This window comes from Castanea sativa, chromosome 2 (assembly GCF_040712315.1).
Source record: "Castanea sativa cultivar Marrone di Chiusa Pesio chromosome 2, ASM4071231v1".
Classification (NCBI taxonomy): Eukaryota; Viridiplantae; Streptophyta; class Magnoliopsida; order Fagales; family Fagaceae; genus Castanea; species Castanea sativa.
The window spans coordinates 53,442,846-53,463,756 of NC_134014.1; the positions used below are offsets into that span (position 1 = coordinate 53,442,846).

At 36.6% G+C, this 20,911-nt stretch overlaps 2 protein-coding genes across 3 annotated transcripts; both read right to left on the bottom strand.

The window, feature by feature from the left end:
• Positions 1–1,206: 1,206 nt before the first annotated feature.
• LOC142624574 (hyperosmolality-gated Ca2+ permeable channel 4.1) lies at positions 1,207–4,089 on the bottom strand. Its single transcript, XM_075798185.1, has one exon. It carries the CDS (start codon positions 3,751–3,753, stop codon positions 1,372–1,374), a length of 2,382 nt encoding a protein of 793 aa, XP_075654300.1. The 5' UTR covers positions 3,754–4,089; the 3' UTR covers positions 1,207–1,371.
• Positions 4,090–11,784: 7,695 nt separating this feature from the next.
• Positions 11,785–20,611, bottom strand: LOC142623682 (uncharacterized). 2 transcript variants are annotated; one of them, XM_075797126.1, is made up of 13 exons: positions 20,472–20,611; positions 19,819–19,943; positions 19,635–19,697; positions 19,459–19,514; positions 18,905–18,954; positions 18,175–18,329; positions 18,011–18,069; positions 16,747–16,796; positions 16,011–16,165; positions 15,849–15,907; positions 14,580–14,629; positions 12,386–12,560; positions 11,785–12,285 (listed from the first exon to the last, which is right to left on the bottom strand). In XM_075797126.1, exons 2-12 carry the CDS (start codon positions 19,836–19,838, stop codon positions 12,411–12,413), a joined length of 867 nt encoding a protein of 288 aa, XP_075653241.1. In that variant the 5' UTR covers positions 19,839–19,943; positions 20,472–20,611; the 3' UTR covers positions 11,785–12,285; positions 12,386–12,410. The 2 variants fall into 2 exon arrangements, with proteins under 2 accessions (XP_075653241.1, XP_075653242.1); XM_075797127.1 differs by lacking the exon at positions 19,635–19,697.
• Positions 20,612–20,911: the final 300 nt, after the last annotated feature.

Genomic DNA, 20,911 nt, shown 5'->3' on the forward strand with positions numbered 1-20,911 from the left:
CTTTGCCTACATTTCATTTGGTCCAAGTAAATTTGCACCCACTTGTCATCAAACTCCCAAAATATAGCTCACATTGCATTTTCAACACTTTCTCCAATGCAATTATAATTTTTCAAATATTCATTTAGAGCATCACAACAGTTTCTTTGTCATGGTTACTATCATGAGGCAGGTCATGCGGAATTGCATGTACCCTCACGTTTGCAGCATGGACTACTTGATGTTTTGGGTTTGACCCCACTTGTTTGCTTGTAAAGCATGCCTGTTTTAACAAGATAAATCTGGATAAGAGAGAATAATTGTTATAGATGGTCATGCACTTTGTGCTGCTAATTTTATATATATATATGATAGAATAATTGTTATACATGGTCATGCACTTTGTGCTGCTAATTTTTCTTCATTTTTCAGTAACTGATGAGCTAAATCCTTAAATCAGTAATCAAATAACAATGAAGAATTAGCTCTAATCTGACCCTTCTCAATGCATCATTTTGGATAGCGAGAGACAGTTTTTTCACATGAGCACCTCATAAATTTTGCTTCCAACTTTTAATGACAAGATGCAAGAAATAAAATGCTTAGTTAGGCCATGATCAAGATTTAAAAGTGGGTGGAGATATTATTCAATACAATGGGAAGAAGCCATGTGGTCTTCCCATCAATAAGAAGAAGCTATTTCTTATCCACTCCTAGTTTTAAAGAGTCCACATAGTCACTAAAACTCACAATGGCTTTACTTATATTGGTTATGAGAACCACATGTATTATACAATAGAGGGATTAAATAATTTCAAGGTACCTTGCCTTCAATGGTAGACATTAGCAAAGGATTGAGACATTTTCGAAACTACAGTCATCTATTTTACTAATCATTTGTAGTTAAATTCATCAAAACTACAGTGATTTAGAGATTCAAACAATTCCCAAATAGCTTCATGAAGACGCTAGTTACAAGAAGTAAAATGAATTTCACACTGCTGTACTTGAACCCTATGAATGAGCATGCAACTGTCATAAGCAGTGAAGAAGAAAAAAATAAAATGGGTTGCAAAAAAGAAAGAATTGGAGGAATGTGCATAATCCAATGAATTGTGTACCTCCAGCAGACCTTCACCAATCGTGGGGCTTCAAAACAAAGTCGGAGATAATCTGCATTACATGCATTGCAGACTACAATGTACTATGTGAGATTTTAGCAGCATATATACAAAGTAAACAAGAATGAATAAATATAATAAAACACGTTTACAATTACATATGAACAACAGATAATTTTTTTTTTTTTTTTTAGTTCTATAAGGTCAACAGAGAAGGATCTCTGCCCAAGGCAACTAAATGATCAATAATGTGTTACAGTTACAGCTCCACTCATGAATTATATATATCCCAATCGAACTTAGGCTGAGAAAAGACCTCATAATCAATTGGCCCATCTACAACATTCTCAATGGTCTGTATGCCTTCCAAAAGAGCTGGATGAAAACCATCATTATTAGAAGGCAACAATTTATACATTACTAACAACCCAAGTGTGAATATAGCTTGCAGCTTGGTGGAGTCTCCTTTGACTGAGAAGAACAAGAGCATTGAGAGCAAGTACAGATCTACGCAGAAACGCATGATGCCCAATACAGTATCCATTAACGTCCCATCATTTCCGGCAGGAAAACCCCGGACTCTATATACAAACAGAAAGTTATACTTGTCAACCACATACCTATAGCCGAAATAAACTGCACCAACAGGAACCACAAGTGGAGCAAATGATGAATATACCATGGTCAGTGCAAATATTGTCAAATTAAATGCATAATACTGTGCAAAATCAAATGTCTGTTTCGGGGCAGTTGATGTTCTATTGATTGGATATACAGAAAGATCTTGGCCCGGGATGTCGATAGATTCAATACTATTGAATCTAGGACTGTCATACATACTCTCGGGTATCAATGGTCTCCTAAGACCATCTATTTCTTGATGCTCTAATGGGTATTCTTCAGTTTCAGGGACCAGCTGGAGCATATCATTCTTCCTGAACTTTTGAATATTCCTTTTAATCCAAGGAATAGGAGCCAATAGATCAAACGATATACCCAAAAACGTGCTCGTGATCAAAAACGCAAGCGAGGAAAGGCATGATCTTGACAAGAATGATGCACTCATGTATTGCTCAATCCTCTTACAATCCTCCCCATCCAAATAACACCTTCCCATACTCAACAATGCACTCTCTAACGAAGACTCGACTAAAGCCCTTAGGAGGATCAGATTCACCAAGAAGAAGCACACCAGCTTCAAAAGTGCAGCTCTTTGCTCCCCTGACACTGTAAGATGCCGTTCAAACTTAGAGAGATACGAAAGAACAGACGGGATTACTACATACATGCTCACAAATATAATCACATTTGGCAAGAACTGAAAGATTAGACTCGCAAGCCAGCTCGAACTCTGCACCCAAGCCACCCATGACTGCGCACTATCCATAGCTTCTGCATTTATAATCCGACCCGCGCCTTTCACAGCACTGATCACAGCAAGTGGAGAGCTGAAAAACAAGAGCATCAACAGCAAGCAAGTGTTCACCATCACTCTCCGCAATCTCAATTGAAACTTCGTCGAACCCAAGTGATTCCAATATATATCTGTAGCCAAAGGAGCTCGCTCGACCTTCCATTGATTCCTATGCAGCCTCAACTCCACAATGGAGAAGAACTTCCCAAACCGCTTCGACCTCTCGTTCCGAAAATCCTGAACTGCTTTATTCGCCGTGTAAACGTCCTTGAACACAACAAAGGCAACACCAGCACCCTGTGCTCGGCCTTCTTTATAAGCAGCCAATTCGGTCTCTAACTTAGCTCGCGATTCTTGTAACTTTCTCAACTTTTCTTCATCTGTGAATCCCAACTTTTCAAGTACATTTCTCCACATTGAATTCACATAATTCAACTCAATCTCATTGAATTCGCGCGAGTGTATTCGCGCAACCAAACGAGAAATGTTGTCCCTAACCCTAACCAATTCGGTGGCTAAATCGTCCAAGGCACACAAATCGATCGGAAGAATAACGCGGTACACTTTTCCGGGATACTTGTACTGAAAATACTCGTGTAAAGCGCTTCGATCATCGGCGCCGAGACACTTTGGAATTCCTTGCACCATTATAGTGAAAATCGCGGTTGAATTCGCGGCCGGATCGCTCAGATTTCCACTCCCGTCTCTAAACCTAGTGAACCTCAACCTCTCTTCGATCGCGGAGAGACCGAAGTGAACCAAAACGACGACGACGACGACGAAGAGGAAATGGATCCAGAGCAAAGGAGAGCCCTTGGCGATGTGGTTGATCGTCGTTTTGAAGAACTGGTCGTCGTTCAGAGAAGCGGTGCCGGCGTAGAGGTTGATAGGGAGAATGAGGAAGATGGAGAGGAGAGCGATGGAGGAGAGCACGGCGAAGCTTCCGCCTTCGATGAGGAGGAACTGAGCGGCGTCGGCGCCGCAGTGGCGGGCGATCTCGCGACACGTGGCGTGCCAGACGGCGAGGAGCTTGGTGAAGAGGGCGGTGGGACCGGGGATCCGGCGGTGGTCGCTGCGAAGCTTGATGGAGAGGAAGATGACGACGCAGCAGATGGAGCCGATGGCGGAGATGTTGAGAAGGTACTGGATGTTACCGTACCAGGCATCGCCGCCGATACCACCGTCGCCGTCGGGAGAGGGAATTGGGCCCGGGCCCAGGCTCAGGCCCATTGAATCCATGGCTAAATATGATGATAGATTTTTTTTCTAGGGTTTAATTACTTTGGGTGGTTTTGGAATTTAAGGATTTTTTTTTGAGGTGTGATATTGTGTGTGGGATTTACATTTTGATTCATGAAGAGAACTTATTAGAAAAGAGGAAATTTGGGGTTAGGGTTTTGGAAATATGAGTTTTCGTTGGAAAAAATGGAAAGCGAATTTCACTGTGTATTTCCGTTTTGGTTGGGCGTCTACGAGGAATTGCCGAATTGGAAACTTTTATGAAGGAGAATCTTTTCAGTTGTGGCCTTGGGTTTTTTGTTTTTTGTTTTGTGGAATGGGAAATACAAGAAAGAGAATTGAATTTTTTGGTGGAATCAAATTTTATCAGCCACAAAAAAGTCAATAGATTTTTTTTTTTTTTTTGAAAGGGTCAATAGATTATTACTTTGTGGGAGTCAATTTTTTTAAATAGTACCAGGCCCAAGTTTAAACGAGGATCCCGAACTCCCTGATTATAGTTTAAGGGGATTGAGCTTGGTCTACCGCAGCTAAATAGGCTGTTTAAAGACCAAGTGATGCACAGGGTAAGACTCCTGCAATTCACACATACTTGCAATCGAGAATATATGAATTGATCAACAAGAAAACAACAGGGCAGACATATATAATGCAGGAAATAACAAAGTATTTGCTCAGGATCCTTAAATCTGTGGAAAATGTTTCATTAATAGATTTCTTTTTAGTTACGGATTACAATGAGCTTACCCATGATTAATGCAAGGTTCAAATAAGCTCAAAAATTGCAGACTTAGATGACTTTTTTAGGTCTCCAAGAATTGCAAAGTTTGAATCCTTTTGAATCCAAGCATATGCTATAGTGGTTGTTCCTAGGATACTGGGAGGTATTCCCCTATTTTCTTTGAGTTTTACAGAGCTTGTTATTAATTCTATCTGTTCTCTAGTTTTTCCAAGATGCCTCCAACGTTGGTTGCTCTCCCCCTTTTATAGTGTCACATTAAGGTTTCGGGGTACCATTGATTCTTCTCCCTTGACCCCCCCTGGGTACCAGAGCCCCTCTATTCATCTCAGCTCCTCTAACTACTCTCTTCCTCATTTTTCATAGCTTCCTTCTTTTGATGTTCCTTTCTTTGAAAGTGCCTCGCTGACCTTCTACTCTGAGACCCTTTTGCCTTCCAAGTCCCTTTCTGTCTGTCTTCTCTTTTCAAGCTCAACCCATTTTTGACGTTCCTTCCTTTTGTCATTTTTCCCAGTAAGTGAGGTCTTCTTCTGGGAAAACCGAAGGTTTTCCTAGCCATTTCCTTTTGTGGGTTTCCCCCCTCCTCCTTTTTTTTTTCTAGGTTCCCAAGACGCCGACTCCCTACCTCTGAGCCGTTGCTGTACAAATCTTCAGGCTTTGCGTCGTATTACTGGTTGCTTCGAGAAGAAGGCCCATCCGCTTCTTCGTTTCTTGGGGCCTTCTGAGCTGTCTTAATCCTTCTTTAGTCGTGCTGTACATCCAGAGTTCCTAGTAAATCCCCGGTGTCCTCAGGTCTTAGTGGGCTGAACTCTTCTCCTTCCCTTCTCCGTTCCTTTTTTCTATGGACTTCTTACCTTCTATTGGGCCTCAGGTCCATAGTCCTCCCTTTCTTTGTGACTTCAATCTTTCTCTTCCTTTCTAATTCTTTTATTTCCCATGGATTAGGCTCAATGTATCGTTCCCTTGGGCCTTTTATCATTTTTCCTGTATATATATATTTTAGACATCAACATACTTAAACAGAATTTGCAAAATAATATTATTTTAAAACTATGTTTTTGGAAAAAATAAAAAATATGTTAGATTGTCTGAAGTTATATTTGGTAACAATTTTTAGTTTTCTTTACAAATTGAGTTTTGAGAACAATTTTTGTTTTCTGTCCATTTTAAGTTGCCAAACAAGTTTTTAGTCTAAAAAATAGATAATTGTTTTTGGAAATAGAAAATAAGGAGAAAATAATAGTTACCAAACATACTCTAAGTTTTTTTATTTCTTTATTTTTAATAAATATAAGGCAAGTATTTGACTATTCACTCAGATGCAGTTCCCATGCCATATGCTAGTGTTAATTAAAATAAGAAACATAATTTCTGTAAATAAAAAAAAGGTAGATTTGCAATAAATTTATAAAATAGTATCATTTTATAAATAATTAATATTTTGGTCAAGTGGAAGAAAAGAAACCCAACATAAATATTGCAAAGGATTCTCCTGTGCAAGCCGGCAACATATAGTTCCAATTTAATTAATTAAATTTTGATTTTTTTTGTAGAAACACAGACACACACACACACACACACACACACACACACACACACACACACACATATATATATATAGGGGAAGAGGAATGAGATAAGGGAATACACTCACACGCTAATACCAAAATTGCATGCTGCAATTAGTGTCGCAGAACAAGTGATAAACCCCTTCTCAATATCACATCTTACCGAATTTATATATTTCAAAGAGCATTTGGTGGTGAAAGTAAAACAACTCTTAATATGCAAATATTACCAGATACACTTCAAAAATATATTTATTTTTTGATAAGTGATTTCAAAAAACTATATGTAAGTGCACAATTTGTACCCGGTCCAATCACTAGATGGATCCAGGTCCAAAGAGTCTTATACAATGAAATTTGTAGAGTATGGGTTTGAAATCTAGGTTAGGGATATTGGAGAGTTGATAAACAGGCTAGAATGCCGCAATCTATGCAAATAATAGATAAATATGACAAAAAACTCTCCTCGGACGTAAGTCGAGGACCACTTGTATTATCTTTCTTTCTCTAAGCAAAAGATTACAATTGGTCTTCCAGTTTTTCCTTCCGCCCCCTTCTTCATACCTCTCTTGTCCTCTTATATCCCTCTTTTTCTCACACGTGTAGCACAGATTTTCCTCTTAGATACTTGTCCCATCCACCACCTTCTTGAAGTCTTCAAATAATAGCTGGAAGCCTGAATATTATTGTTCAGGGGTCATTTCTCCATTAATGCGGCTAGGGGATAGATGTAGGGCCTTTAATGCGGTGGTAGCAGCTTTTTCCTCAGATATTTCTCACACATTCCTCCTTCTAATGAGGGTTTGGATCACACCTTTACCCAAAAAATCTTCCAGAATTCTGTCTCTAAATCCTTTAGCACTTCTCATGGCCTTTACTGGGCCCGTCCGAGGAGATACTCCTCCTCGGACAATTCCTCTGCCCCTTGTAGCGTGAACTGGCCTGTGGGCCTCGAAGACTCTGATTGAACAGACTTATACCAACAAACCAAGCCCAAAAGTGCATTTAAGCATTTTTACCCCCCACACTATATATATTATAAGATAAATTATAATTGTTGATTGGATATCCAATTGAGAAAGTTAGTGATGCTTTTGCTTTTTTTTGGCTGATTGAGAAAGTTGCTGTAAACGGTGGAGAAATAATCTATATCTTAAGTGGACCTAGCATGGAGTATTTAGAACATTGCTTACACATTATCAGCTATATGAATGAACAGAAAGTATTGGTATACAAGAAGATAATAACAGCCATTGCAAAGCATTTTCATTTTTTCGGTTATATACTCTAGACAGAGTACGAATAAATATATTATGGTTCTCACATACAAAAAATGTGCATGCTGATTCTTTTTCTTTATAAAGCTGAAAAAATGTTACACGTAGTAAGTAATATGTATATATGACTCAATTCTTTTTTGGCTAAAGTATATAAGATTCGACTATTTTTCCAAAAGCCAATACATAGAACGACAGACCACGAGATTAAAAAAGAAAAAGACAATACAAACCGAGAATGAGTGCCCCTATTCTCTCTAGAGAGGAAGAAGCCGAGTTAGCTCGCATTAACAAAAAAGTGAAGGGTGTAAGCCACGCCGACTTTGAAGGCCACATGAGGGAAGGCCAGACCTCCTTTCCTTCAAGTCTGAGGAATGCTCGACAACCTCTGTCATTCAGGGATAAGCTTGTGGGAGAGATACCCGGTGCTTATGTTCAAGCCTTCAACTTTATTGAGCTAATGGAGGCAGATGAGGAATTAAATTCAGAGAGCGCTGACCTTAGAGAAGGGCTTGTCGCAGTTCCTTTCTCAAAAGAGCTTAAGGCCCATATTCGGTCTCCCTGGAGTAAAAGCCTTATTGTCAAAGTCTATGGAAGATCTGTAGGGTTTTCGTTCCTTCATGGCCAACTGCTGTCTCTATGGAATCTAGTGGGGAAGATTGAATGCGTAGACCTTGGTAAGGAGTTTTTTCTAGTCCGTTTTTTTGTCAAAGAGGACTGTGAGGTTGTGCTCAGGAATGGTCCATGGTTTATAGGAGAAAATTTCTTATCCATTAGGCCATGGAAACCAAATTTTAAACCAGTCGAGGCAAATATTTCGTTGGTGGCAATTTGGGTGAGGTTGAATGAGCTCCCCATTGAGTACTATCATGTAGAAGCCCTTCAAATCATTGGGAATGCGATTGGCAAGGTGTTAAGAATTGATACACACATAGCTAATGAGTCGAGGGGACAATTTGCATGCCTATGTATTCAGGTGGACATTGGAAAGCCACTCACCACAGCTCCTCGTTGGTGGAAAGGAACAACCTGTGTGTTATGAAGGAATCCAAAGATTATGTTTTTCTTGCGATAGGATCGGTCACCGACGTGAAAATTGCCCCTATGTCATCCAGAAAGATACTCCTCAGGTGAGGGAGACCGAGGGGAAAAAGGACGCATTGGTGAGCCATAGAGATGTTGGGCATACTTCTGACAACTCAGGCACCACTTCAAGTACGTACAAGGACAAAGGATTGTACGAGGGCATGGTGGGAGAGGACACGTTGGTGGACAATGCCAAGGACATGTATGGATCGTGGGTAATGGTATCACGTAAAAGGAGTGGGAGCAAGGTGACAAAGAAAATGGAACCCACTAATCAGAACACACTTAAGACGAAGGGGGAAGGAAAGTTTAGGCTTAATAAATTTGCTCACAGGGAAGGCAAGAGGAAAGTGGCAATGGAGCTTAGCCCATTTGAGGCCCAAATGGCCAATGTGGTTCAGTCAATTACTAATAGGGTGAATCATACAAGCCAAAGCCCAAGACAACCTCACGTGGAAAATAATAGCCCAAAAGCTGAGTCAAGCCTCTCTGTTAGGAGTAAGAAAGGAATTGCAAGAAATAGGCTTCTTTAACTGTGACTAATAAAGAGGTAGTCAACTATGCAGCCAAAGGAGATGCCACATCTATAAGGACTTCTTTCTTAGATAATCTGAGTGTCAATGGGAATGCAACTTTCAACTTCAAAGCGAAGCCTTTTGGGCAATCGCCAAGCTCTAGTCCCAACAGCCAACAAAGTCGAACCTGTGAAATGGAGATACAGCCATCAGCTCAAGTGGCCATGGAAGCTCGAGCATCTTCCGATATTCTGGAGGGAGGTGAAATTGAGCCTTCCCAGTCCAAAGTTTACCCAGAAGGGGCAGAGCTAAATGCAAAGGACCAGTACTCGAGAAGGAGTGATATGGTGGCTAAGGAGAGGCCAAGTATAGGCCATGGTGTGGCAAAGCAGATGGATTTTGAAGAAGATGAAGGAGTGGGTCCTCTGTCCTTTTGAGGAGCTTCTGTTGTCATTCATTCCTCTGTTAGCCATGAATATAATTGTATGGAACTGTAAGGGCGTCTTGAAGCCCAATTTTCAAGACTATGTTCATGATCTTGTTCGTCAACATGATCCAGCTATTTTCGTGGTTACGTAAACCCACATTAGCAATGATAAAGCTCGGGATATCACAGATAGGTTACCGTTTGATGGTGTTATCCATACCGAGACTATTGGTCGAGCAAGGGCATTGTGGCTCTTAAGGAACTCAGATAGAGTTAAAGTGTCATTTCTGGCTAGCTCGAAGCAAGAAATTCATTCTACAGTGAAGGTATGTTCCTCTAACTTTAGTTGAATGTTCTCCGCTGTGTATGCTAGTCCTAAAAGTGCTGAAAGACGTATATTGTGGAATAATCTCTCTAACGTAGCTGATCTCCATAAAATGCCTTAGGTTATTGCGGGGGATTTTAACGAGCCCCTTATTGGTGTGGATAAGTTTGGTGGCAGAGTGGTTAGCGTTAATCTAGCCCTGTTATTCAAGGATTGTTTGGATAAATGCAACATGGTGGATTTAGGATTCTCTAGTCCGAGATTTACATGGACCAATGGCAGGGAAATTCAGGACCTTATTTAGGAAAGGATTGACAGATTTTTTGTTAATCCAGACTGGTATCTTATCTACCCGAAAGCTAGAGTAACGCACCTTACCAGATGTCATTTTGATCATTGCCCAGTGCTCCTGGAAACAATGCCTCAAAATAAGGTCCAACTAGACTGCCCCTTCAAATTTCAAAGGTATTGGCTATTGGATTTATCCTTTCCAAAGGTTGTTTCTCAGGATTGGAGACAACCTACTCAACTCTACGAAGCCATCAAGAAATTTGCTACTTATGCTACTGTCTAAAATATGAATCAATTTGGCAAAATTTTCTCTAAGAAGAATCGGGCTAGAGCCCGTTTAAATGGGCTTCAAAGGATTATTGCTACCAGGCCTTCGAGCTATCTGTTAGAGCTTGAAAGAAATCTGATTCAAGAGTTGGAAGCAATTCTTGATCAAGAACACAAATTGTGGGCACTTAAATCTCAGGTGAATTGGATGGTGCAAGGGGATCGTAACACGGCTTTGGAGTTCTACTTTTTCTACTATTTCTCTTTTTTTTCTTTGGAGTTCTTCTTTTGTGCTGGCCCATCAAATGTTTTTCAAACTTGGGTGACAAATTTAGTAAAATGGGACAAACTTGAGATTGGGTGGATGAAGTTAAATACTAATGGGTCGTCATTGGGGAACCCAGGAATTACAGGTGGAGGTGGTGTAATTCAAGACTGGTTTGGAAGATGGGTTGTTGAATTTTCTAGGAAGATTGGCATAGCGACGAGTTTATTGGCGAAGCTTTGGGCCATTCGGGACGGGCTGATGCTTTGCATTGAACAAAACTTGGCTATGGTTGAAGTGGAGTTGGATGCTAAGGCAGTAGTGGACATGTTAGCTAACTCCCAGTACTCAAATAATGCTATTTCCCCTCTGATAGAGTACTGCAAGTACCTAGTTTCTTAGAGTCCTCATGTTAGAATCAAACACTGTTATCGTGAGGCCAACAGGTGTGCGGACAAACTTGCTAGAAAGGGTGCCAACCAGACCTTGAATCTTATTTTTTATGAAAATCCACCTGTGGATTTATGCGAGTTTGTGGAGGCTAACCTCAATGGGGCTAGTCTTGCCAGGTAGTGCCCTGGAAATCTTGTGATTCCTTAGTTTCTTTCTCTATTGTATCTAGTTGACCAAAAAAAAAAAAAAAGAATGACAGACCACCGAGAGAGGTGACCTAGCGGTCTTGGTATGAACGTGAGAGCACCAGGTCCCGATTCCCAAGGGGCAAATTGTTAGATTTCTGCCTGCAACTAGCCCAAGCTTCTAGCTTTCTCATGGAGCTAGAGTGAAGTTTGTGATCACCTCGACCACAGGCCTAGGAGGGTGAGACACAATGGTCGCTCCCACCTCCCTTTTTGTTCATAAAATATATATATATATAGAGAGAATGACAGATGGTAAAGACCTAAACTTTTTAGTTTTAAACTCCAAGCAACTTGACTCACATAAATAGCTTGTACGTCTCAAACTAAGATTGCGTTAATTGAATATAGACTCTCCATCTTTCTACAAAATGAATAACTAACAGAAAATCGAGATGAATTTGTAGGGAAAAAAGAGTAATTGACATCATTTTCACCATCCCTGTTTCCAAGTATCTTTGTCTGAAAAGACTTAAATCAACCCTTTATTTATATACGTTGAAAACTTGAAAATTTTCTAGCTTGGGCCTTTCTTCTTTTTTTTTTTTTTTTTTTTTTTTTTTGATGAATCTTGGGGCTTTCAGGCAATCATTAACCAACTAGATTTTAAGATGTATATATAGGTACATTAAATTGACAAAAAAAATCCTTTTCAGCACCAAATTTCCCATAAATCAATGAAAATGAAAATACAGAGAAGGCCACAATAACTAGAGTTTTCAACATACCCTCTCTCTCTCTCTCTCTCTGATAAAAAAGGAAAAATAATTACACTGATCAGACTAAAGAGCATCCCCAGGAAACAGAAAACAAACCCAGATAGACTTGTTAACCAGGTGAATATATCTCGTATTCAAAATGTAAGCATTAGAGGATCAGATATAAACAAATATGGCTCATAGAAGCAGATTGATAAAAACTTATCTTTCAAATCACATAACCATAGATTGAGGTCCATCTGAAGCCTTAGATTTCTTCGCTTTTTTCTTCTTCCCTCCATTTTTGTTCTTTTTCTTTGGTTACTCATTTGTAACTGGCTGTGTGCTATGTAGGTGTTGAAGAATGGCAGCCAGGGAATCCAACTGGAAAGCAGGATGGCTAAGAACTGTACTCAACTGTTTTCCTTCCTTCAAGCTGATGACAATGAACCCGGTATTACATGAGACATATAACGCAATGCAAAGGAAAACTAAAGCTTGCAACAGGATGTAAATAATGGAATTCAATTACTCACATTAACTTTTGCTTAGATTTACAATTCACATTAACTTTTGCTTAGATTTACAATTCAGCTTGAACTCAGCTGCAGGACTTGGTTGCCGTGGGATCTTCAACTCAGGAAGGAACTCTGAGAGGGAAGAGAGATCATATGCTTTCAATTTCTTCTGTCGGCTTCGAAGTTTCTTCTTCTGAAAGAACATACATTAGATATTTAAGGTACTATAGAGCTTGAATATTATTCATAAATAAATTTCACAAGTGCCATCAAACAATTTGCCACAACATATTAGTTCAAAAGGCTTAAACAAAACAAAAAAAAGACATCACCTTAGATTTTTTTCTATTCTTCTCTATTTAAATAAAGATAAACAATTTTAATACACAATAGAGTCCTGACATTATCCCAAACGAAATTGGTCTATATTAAATAAAAGAGTGTTCTTGGTAGAGTTTCCTTGATTTGGAGAATAAAACCATGCCTCCACGCAAAGTCCTTAATATGGACTATAAACTCAAGAAGAATGGAAAGAGAAAATATTGAGGTTTACAAGGCTTTGCTAAGATTTTGTGCACCCCCATGGGCTCTTTTTATCAATCAATCAGGCATTACATTAACTTATCATAATTTTGTTGATAATTTTGATCCAGGCAATATAATAATTTTGTTGCAATATAGTTTGTGCTCCAAAAATATTTGATCCAGGCATTACATTAACTTATCTTTTTTGACATTTTAAAGATGAAGGTTCAAGATTCTGTTCAATTGTCATCCTTTGACATTTGTCACTTCCTTTTTGCTAGGTAAAAAAGGGTAGGAGGAACTAGTTTGTGAAAGATCCTACATGAGCCTTACAATAGTGGCAACCATCCACTAAGGAATTAACGCTTAAGCTGAAACAGTTAGGGGGCCGTAGACACTCCCTCACGAAGGTTCTTCAGTCATAGCTTGATCGCCCTGACAACATGTCAACAACCCCATTGGGATCTGAGCAGCATAAGCCAGTGAGTATCTTGCCTAAACCAACAACATGCCCTCAAACTCAAGACAATGATCCCAATTGAACCACATGGGAGTAGACATCCATCACTGGGCCAGTCACCCTTGGTGGTGACATTTGCCAACCGTGGCCCCCACCTCTCCCCCCCCCCCCCCCCCCAAATTACCACCAAAAAAAACCCCAAAAATAAGCAGCAAATATATGACTCAATGTTGTATCTTGTATCCTATAGGTTGATTGAATGAAGGTACTCACATTTACATATATGCTGAACAAATAGGCTAAGTCACCTATATATTGCATCATGTGTCATTTTTTTTTAATGCTGCTCCCTTAACTTCCCATCCCCATTATAGACTAGAATTGGACATGCTACTAGCCTCAAAATGTATTTGTGGATCCTGCATACCACTTGATTAAAATTTGTCTACATCCTTGCATTTAATAAAAAAATTGCATTTTGTCAATGTCTCAACTCTCAAAGTATTTTTTTTTTTTGAGTCTAAAAGTTTGGACCTATGGTTTTACGTAAATTAAAACAATCCAGAAATAGATGGGCAAACAATGTGTAAAAGAGCTAGACCTTAACTTCCCATCCCCATTATAGACTAGAATTGGACCATGCTACCAGCCTCAAAATGTATTTGTGGATCCTGCATACCACTTGATTAAAATTTGTCTACATCCTTGCATTTAATAAAAAAATTGCATTTTGTTAATGTCTCAACTCTAAAAGTTTTTTTTTTTTGAGTCTAAAAGTTTGGACCTATGGTTTTACCTAAATTGAAACAACCCAGAAATAGATGGGCAAACAACGTGTAAAGGAGCTAGACCTTTATCACAAAAATTCAGTCCATCAAAAGGAAGACAATCTTTACAATTTTGCAATGCAGGCAGGTCCTGACCGGAACTTTTTTGCCACTGACAAAAACTAAACAGATGATGCTACAACGCCTAACAGCAAACTCAATAATGCAATAACCAAACTGCCTATATGTATGTAAGCACAGTTCAAACCACACACCAATAGCACCAAAAATTAACTCTTGCTCCCCAAAAATTATAAATAGACCATCAATCAATATGATGAAGTTCCTCCATCAAAGACACAATCTTGATTATTGCATATCCAAGTGTCAAAACTCTACTAAACTATTAGTGGCAACAATATGACAATAAACAACGAGAAATTTAATTTTAAAATCTCACCTTCTCAATAGCCTTTTGGGCACTCAAAGCAGCAACACTATCTCTAACCTCTGCATATTTCACCCAAAAAAATTAAAAAATAAAGAAGATAAATAGTAGAAAAAAGAAAGAAAAGGGAAGAGTTTTAGATATTCATAAATTTCGACAAATAATACAAAGAGAATATATTAAAAGAGCATTAAGATTTCGACAATTGAGACACAAAAGTAGACAATTGTTTTTTGATAGGTAACACACAAAAGTAGACAATTAAACCAAGAATGAAAAATCTAACGACAATCTTTTATATATATATAAGAAAAAAATCTAATGATAATCAATCCTTATGAGACCAAAAATGATTCAACTATTAACAATTGACCGAGCAATATATTATTGCAGGAAAAAAATCAGCAATAAGTACTCCTAAATCAAAACAATTGAGGCCAAAAAGATTCCACACAACCAAAAAAGGTAACAAATGACTACTGCACAAGAATTAACACTGGAAAAACATCATGGTGAAAAATATGTTCTAGAAATGCCCAATTCATAGAAAACATCCAAACTTACTTGTATGAAACTGGTGTTTCTTCTCGAATTTAAGGTCTGCTTTAGACATCAATTCCGGTCTGTAATTGTATCTCTAACTTACTAATAAATAAATATAACACCCTAACTTAAAGTAATGTTTGTAATTGTATTGTGTTTTAGCCTTTAAGAACACATATATTATTTTTTTATCATAAACAAAACACAGATATTAATATTACACATGAAAAAAATAATGAATTCAATAATTGAAATGGTTGAAAACAAAATTAAGCCAAAACCTCAATTCATTAATGAAAAAATATCCAAATTTTTTAGCTTAAAAAAAAAACGGAGTTAAGTAAAGATAGACCTACATAGAAATTTGGACAGATGGATTCTCTCGTATCCAATTTCATATTTGATAGCAAATTTTGCTTTTAATTAAAGAATATAGATTACAAGGAACAAAGCACCAAACAAAAGCCATAACAAATTAAATCCATTATAAAATATTAATGTCAACAACAAATAATCATGTAATAAGAAATTAAAAAAATACAAATATATTGCTTGCTATATTGACTTCTAAAAAAATACACATATATTATAAGAATTTCAGCCTATCTATAAAACTTGTTGATCAAAATCATATTATATATAATAAAAAGGCAACAATTACACAAAATCTATTCAATTTGATGAAAGAAAAAAAATTACATAATAAAATGAAAATAAAATCTAAACAATGGCTCACACCTTTCTCTGAAGTAAGTGGTAAATTTGATGATCGTAATACCCGGTCACTTCTTGCAATACTAAAAACAAACAACCAAAAATAAGTGGTGATTTAACTTCACAATGAGATGAGACCAAAAACAAAAAAAGGAAGTGAGTATTTTAAGGATTGGCAATTTTTACATGGACTTCCAAATGGTCTCTGGTGGTTTCATGACGGCCACCATTGCAGACTCTGTGACGGCCCCCAATGCAGGCTCTGTAACAGGCTCTGTGATGTCCTCCATTGCATGCTCTGTGACAGGCTCTGTGCCGGACTCCATTAAAATTTGTGGATCCTGCATACCACTTGATTAAAATTTGTCTACATCCTTGCATTTAAAAAAAAAAAAAAAAAAATTGCATTTTGTTAATATTGTATAATTTATTTTACAAGTACCAAAAATATATGCCAAATCGTTTTAAACCCCTATGGAAACTCCGATACTATTTTAACTTTTATGTACCAACATCCCTTTAAGGAGTAATGTCTCAACTCTAAAAGTTTGGACCTATGGTTTTCCCTAAATTAAAACAATCCAGAAATAGATGGGCAAACAATATGTGTAAAGGAGCTAGACCTTTTTTGCCACTGACAAAAACAGGACAGATGATGCTACAACTCCTAACAGCAAACTCAATAATGCAATAACCAAACCGCATATAAGTATGTAAGAACAGTTCAAACCACACACCAATAGCACCAAATATTAACTCTTTCTCCCCAAAAATTATAAATATACCATTAATCAATATGATGAAGTTCCTCCATCAAAGACACAATCTTGATTATTGCATATCCAAGTGTCAAAACTCTACTAAACTATTAGTGGCAACAATATAACTATAAACAACGAGAAATTTAATTTAAAAATCTCACCTTCTCAATAGCCTTTTGGGCATGCAAAGCAGCAACACTGTCTCTAACCTCTGCATATTTCACCCAAAAAAATTAAAAAATAAAGAAGATAAATAGTAGAAAAAAAAGAAAGAAAAGGGAAGAGTTTTAGATATTCATAAATTTCGACAAACAATACAAAGAGAATATATTAAAAGAGCATTAAGATTTCGACAATTGAGACACAAAAGTAGACAATTGTTTTTTGATAGGTAACACACAAAAGTAGACAATTAAACCAAGAATGAAAAATCTAACGACAATCTTTTATAAATATAAGAAAAAAAATCTAATGATAATCAATCCTTATGAGACCAAAAATGATTCAACTATTAACAATTGACCAAGCAATATATTATTGCAGGAAAAAAAATCAGCAATAAATACTCCTAAATCAAAACAATTGAGGCCAAAAAGATTCCACACAACCAAAAAAGGTAACAAATGACTACTGCACAAGAATTAACACTGGAAAAACATCATGGTGAAAAATATGTTCCAGAAATGCCCAATTCATAGAAAACATCCAAACTTACTTGTATGAAACTGGTGTTTCTTCTCGAATTTAAGGTCTGCTTTAGACATCAATTCCGGTCTGTAATTGTATCTCTAACTTACTAATAAATAAATATAACACCCTAACTTAAAGTAATATTTATAATTGTATTGTGTTCTAACCTTTAAGAACTCATATTTTATTTATCATAAAAAAACACAGATATTAATATTACACATGAAAAAATAATGAATTCAATAATTGAAATGGTTGAAAACAAAATTAAGCCAAAAGCTCAATTTATTAATGAAAAAATATCCAAATTTTTTAGCTTAAAAAAAAAAGGAATTAAGTAAAGATAGACTTACATAGAAATTTGGACGGATGAATTCTCTCATATCCAATTTTGTGTTTGACAGCAAATTTTGCTTTTAATCAAAGAATATAGATTACATGGAACAAAGCACCAAACAAAAGCCATAACAAATTAAATCCATTATAAAGTATTGATGTCAACAACAAATAATCATGTAATAAGAAATTAAAAAAATACAAATATATTGCTTGCTATATTGACTTCTAAAAAAATACACATATATTATAAGAATTTCAGCCTATCTATAAAACTTGTTGATCAAAATCATATTATATATAATAAAAAGGCAACAATTACACAAAATCTATTCAATTTGATGAAAGAAAAAAAATTACATAATAAAATGAAAATAAAATCTAAACAATGGCTCACACCTTTCTCTGAAGTAAGTGGTAAATTTGATGATCGTAATACCCGGTCACTTCTTGCAATACTAAAAACAAACAACCAAAAATAAGTGGTGATTTAACTTCACAATGAGATGAGACCAAAAACAAAAAAAGGAAGTGAGAGTATTTTAAGGATTGGCAATTTTTACATGGACTTCCAAATGGTCTCTGGTGGTTTCATGACGGCCACCATTGCAGACTCTGTGACGGCCCCCAATGCAGGCTCTGTAACAGGCTCTGTGATGTCCTTCATTGCATGCTCTGTGACAGGCTCTGTGCCGGACTCCATTAAAATTTGTGGATCCTGCATACCACTTGATTAAAATTTGTCTACATCCTTGCATTTAAAAAAAAAAAAATTGCATTTTGTTAATATTGTATAATTTATTTTACAAGTACCAAAAATATATGCCAAATCGTTTTAAACCCCTATGGAAACTCCGATACTATTTTAACTTTTATGTACCAACATCCCTTTAAGGAGTAATGTCTCAACTCTAAAAGTTTGGACCTATGGTTTTCCCTAAATTAAAACAATCCAGAAATAGATGGGCAAACAATATGTGTAAAGGAGCCAGACCTTTTTTGCCACTGACAAAAACAGGGCAGATGATGCTACAACTCCTAACAGCAAACTCAATAATGCAATAACCAAACCGCATATAAGTATGTAAGAACAGTTCAAACCACACACCAATAGCACCAAATATTAACTCTTTCTCCCCAAAAATTATAAATATACCATTAATCAATATGATGAAGTTCCTCCATCAAAGACACAATCTTGATTATTGCATATCCAAGTGTCAAAACTCTACTAAACTATTAGTGGCAACAATATAACAATAAACAACAAGAAATTTAATTTAAAAATCTCACCTTCTCAATAGCCTTTTGGGCATGCAAAGTAGCAACACTGTCTCTAACCTCTGCATATTTCACCCAAAAAAATTAAAAAATAAAGAAGATAAATAGTAGAAAAAAAGAAAGAAAAGGGAAGAGTTTTAGATATTCATAAATTTCGACAAAAAATACAAAGAGAATATATTAAAAGAGCATTAAGATTTCGACAATTGAGACACAAAAGTAGACAATTGTTTTTTGATAGGTAACACACAAAAGTAGACAATTAAACCAAGAATGAAAAATCTAACGACAATCTTTTATATATATATAAGAAAAAAAATCTTATGATAATCAATCCTTATGAAACCAAAAATGATTCAACTATTAACAATTGACCGAGCAATATATTATTGCAGGAAAAAAATCAGCAATAAATACTCCTAAATCAAAACAATTGAGGCCAAAAAGATTCCACACAACCATAAAAGGTAACAAATGACTACTGCACAAGAATTAACACTGGAAAAACATCATGGTGAAAAATATGTTCTAGAAATGCCCAATTCATAGAAAACATCCAAACTTACTTCTATGAAACTGTTTCTTCTCAAATTTGAGGTCTGCTTTAGACATCAATTCTGATCTGCATAGTTTTTCATGAGTAAATCATATAAATATAGAGTGATGAAGCAGAAATGAATTGAATCACACAGGGAAAAAAATCATATTAAAGGAGTTGCCAAAATGATATTGATAGTCTTACAATGAACGCAACTTCACTGAAGGTTTGGAGCTTCCAGCTAATAGCGTGGGAGCTAACTTTTTTCTATAATTCAATAGTTATGATGAATTATTTAAATATAGAGCGATGAAGCAGAAATGAATTGAATCACAAAGGGAAAAAAATCATATTAAAGGGGTTGCAAAAATGATATTGATAGTCTTACAATGAACGTGACTTGCCCATCACTGAAGGTTTGGAGCTTCCAGCGAATCAAAATAGCGTGAGCTAACTTTTTTCTGTAATTCGATAGTTATGACGAGGAAGCGGGGATTTGAACACTAGACGTCTCTGTTGAAAACATCAAGAGGTGTCAGCTGTCTCAGCCAAAAATTAGAGTTTTGGAGAGTGAGACAAAACAAAGGGAACATAATTGAAACCCATCAAGGAAAATAACATGAAAAGAATGGAGTGGCAGAAGCAGCTCAATCTCTATAAAGGGTAAAATTTGTTTCGACATAAAATGTTTTCTGCCGGAAAATATTTTCAACTGAAAACATTTTCAAGAAAAAAAAATTCCAGTGTTTGGCTGTGCTAAAAAAAAAAACCTTCAATTGGTGTGTACAAAAAAATCCACATAGCTAATCTCACAAATATAACATAATGAAGAGAAAATCCACAATACCAGCTTCTAAACAGAGTATAAAATACACAATACCAACATCAATTTCGACAACAATCCAACCAACACCATATCCAATTGATCACAACAGAAAACAAAATCTCATAATAATTTCAATATTATTGAAAATGTTTACAACCATTATTTTCCAAATCTAAAATACAGACTCTCAGGAATTTAGAGAGAGAGAGACTTACCGATCGGCGACGGAGGCGGCGGCTGTGGTTGTGGTTGTTTGGGGAGGAGGGGGATTGTGGTTAAAATTGGGTTTTTTAATTTGGATTCGGGTTTTTGGAGCTAAATAACGGGTCGGTTGGGTTTGAAAGGAAATGTCGAGTGAAACTTACAACTAGTAACAGATTTTGGGCCTCATTCTTTAGGCTCAAAAGCCAGCCCTTTTTCTTTTTTTTCTTTTTTTTTTATTATAAGCCCTTTTTTTTTCTTGTTGGGAAGAGAAAAGCCGGCCCAATGTTGGAAAAATAGTATTGAGTGAATAAGAAATTGATCGTTTAATTTGTTTACTCGAAGATATAATTTGAAGTGATGAAAATCCTGAGTCTTACATAGAAAAGGAAAGAGATAATATATGAGTTTATATGCTCATGGGTCAGACATTGTGTTGAGTTTTGGCATGCTT

Excerpts from the sequence above, each read along its gene's own strand:
- LOC142624574 (XM_075798185.1), bottom strand. The coding sequence starts at position 3,753 with ATGGATTCAATGGGCCTGAGCCTGGGCCCGGGCCCAATTCCCTCTCCC.
- LOC142623682 (XM_075797126.1), bottom strand. The coding sequence starts at position 19,838 with ATGGGCAAGTCACGTTCATT. Across the intron at positions 18,955-19,458 it reads GAAGAAACAGTTTCATAGAA|AGGTTAGAGACAGTGTTGCT; the intron begins GTAAGTTTGGAT and ends TGAAATATGCAG. Across the intron at positions 14,630-15,848 it reads ACCACTTACTTCAGAGAAAG|AGGTTAGAGATAGTGTTGCT; the intron begins GTGTGAGCCATT and ends TGAAATATGCAG.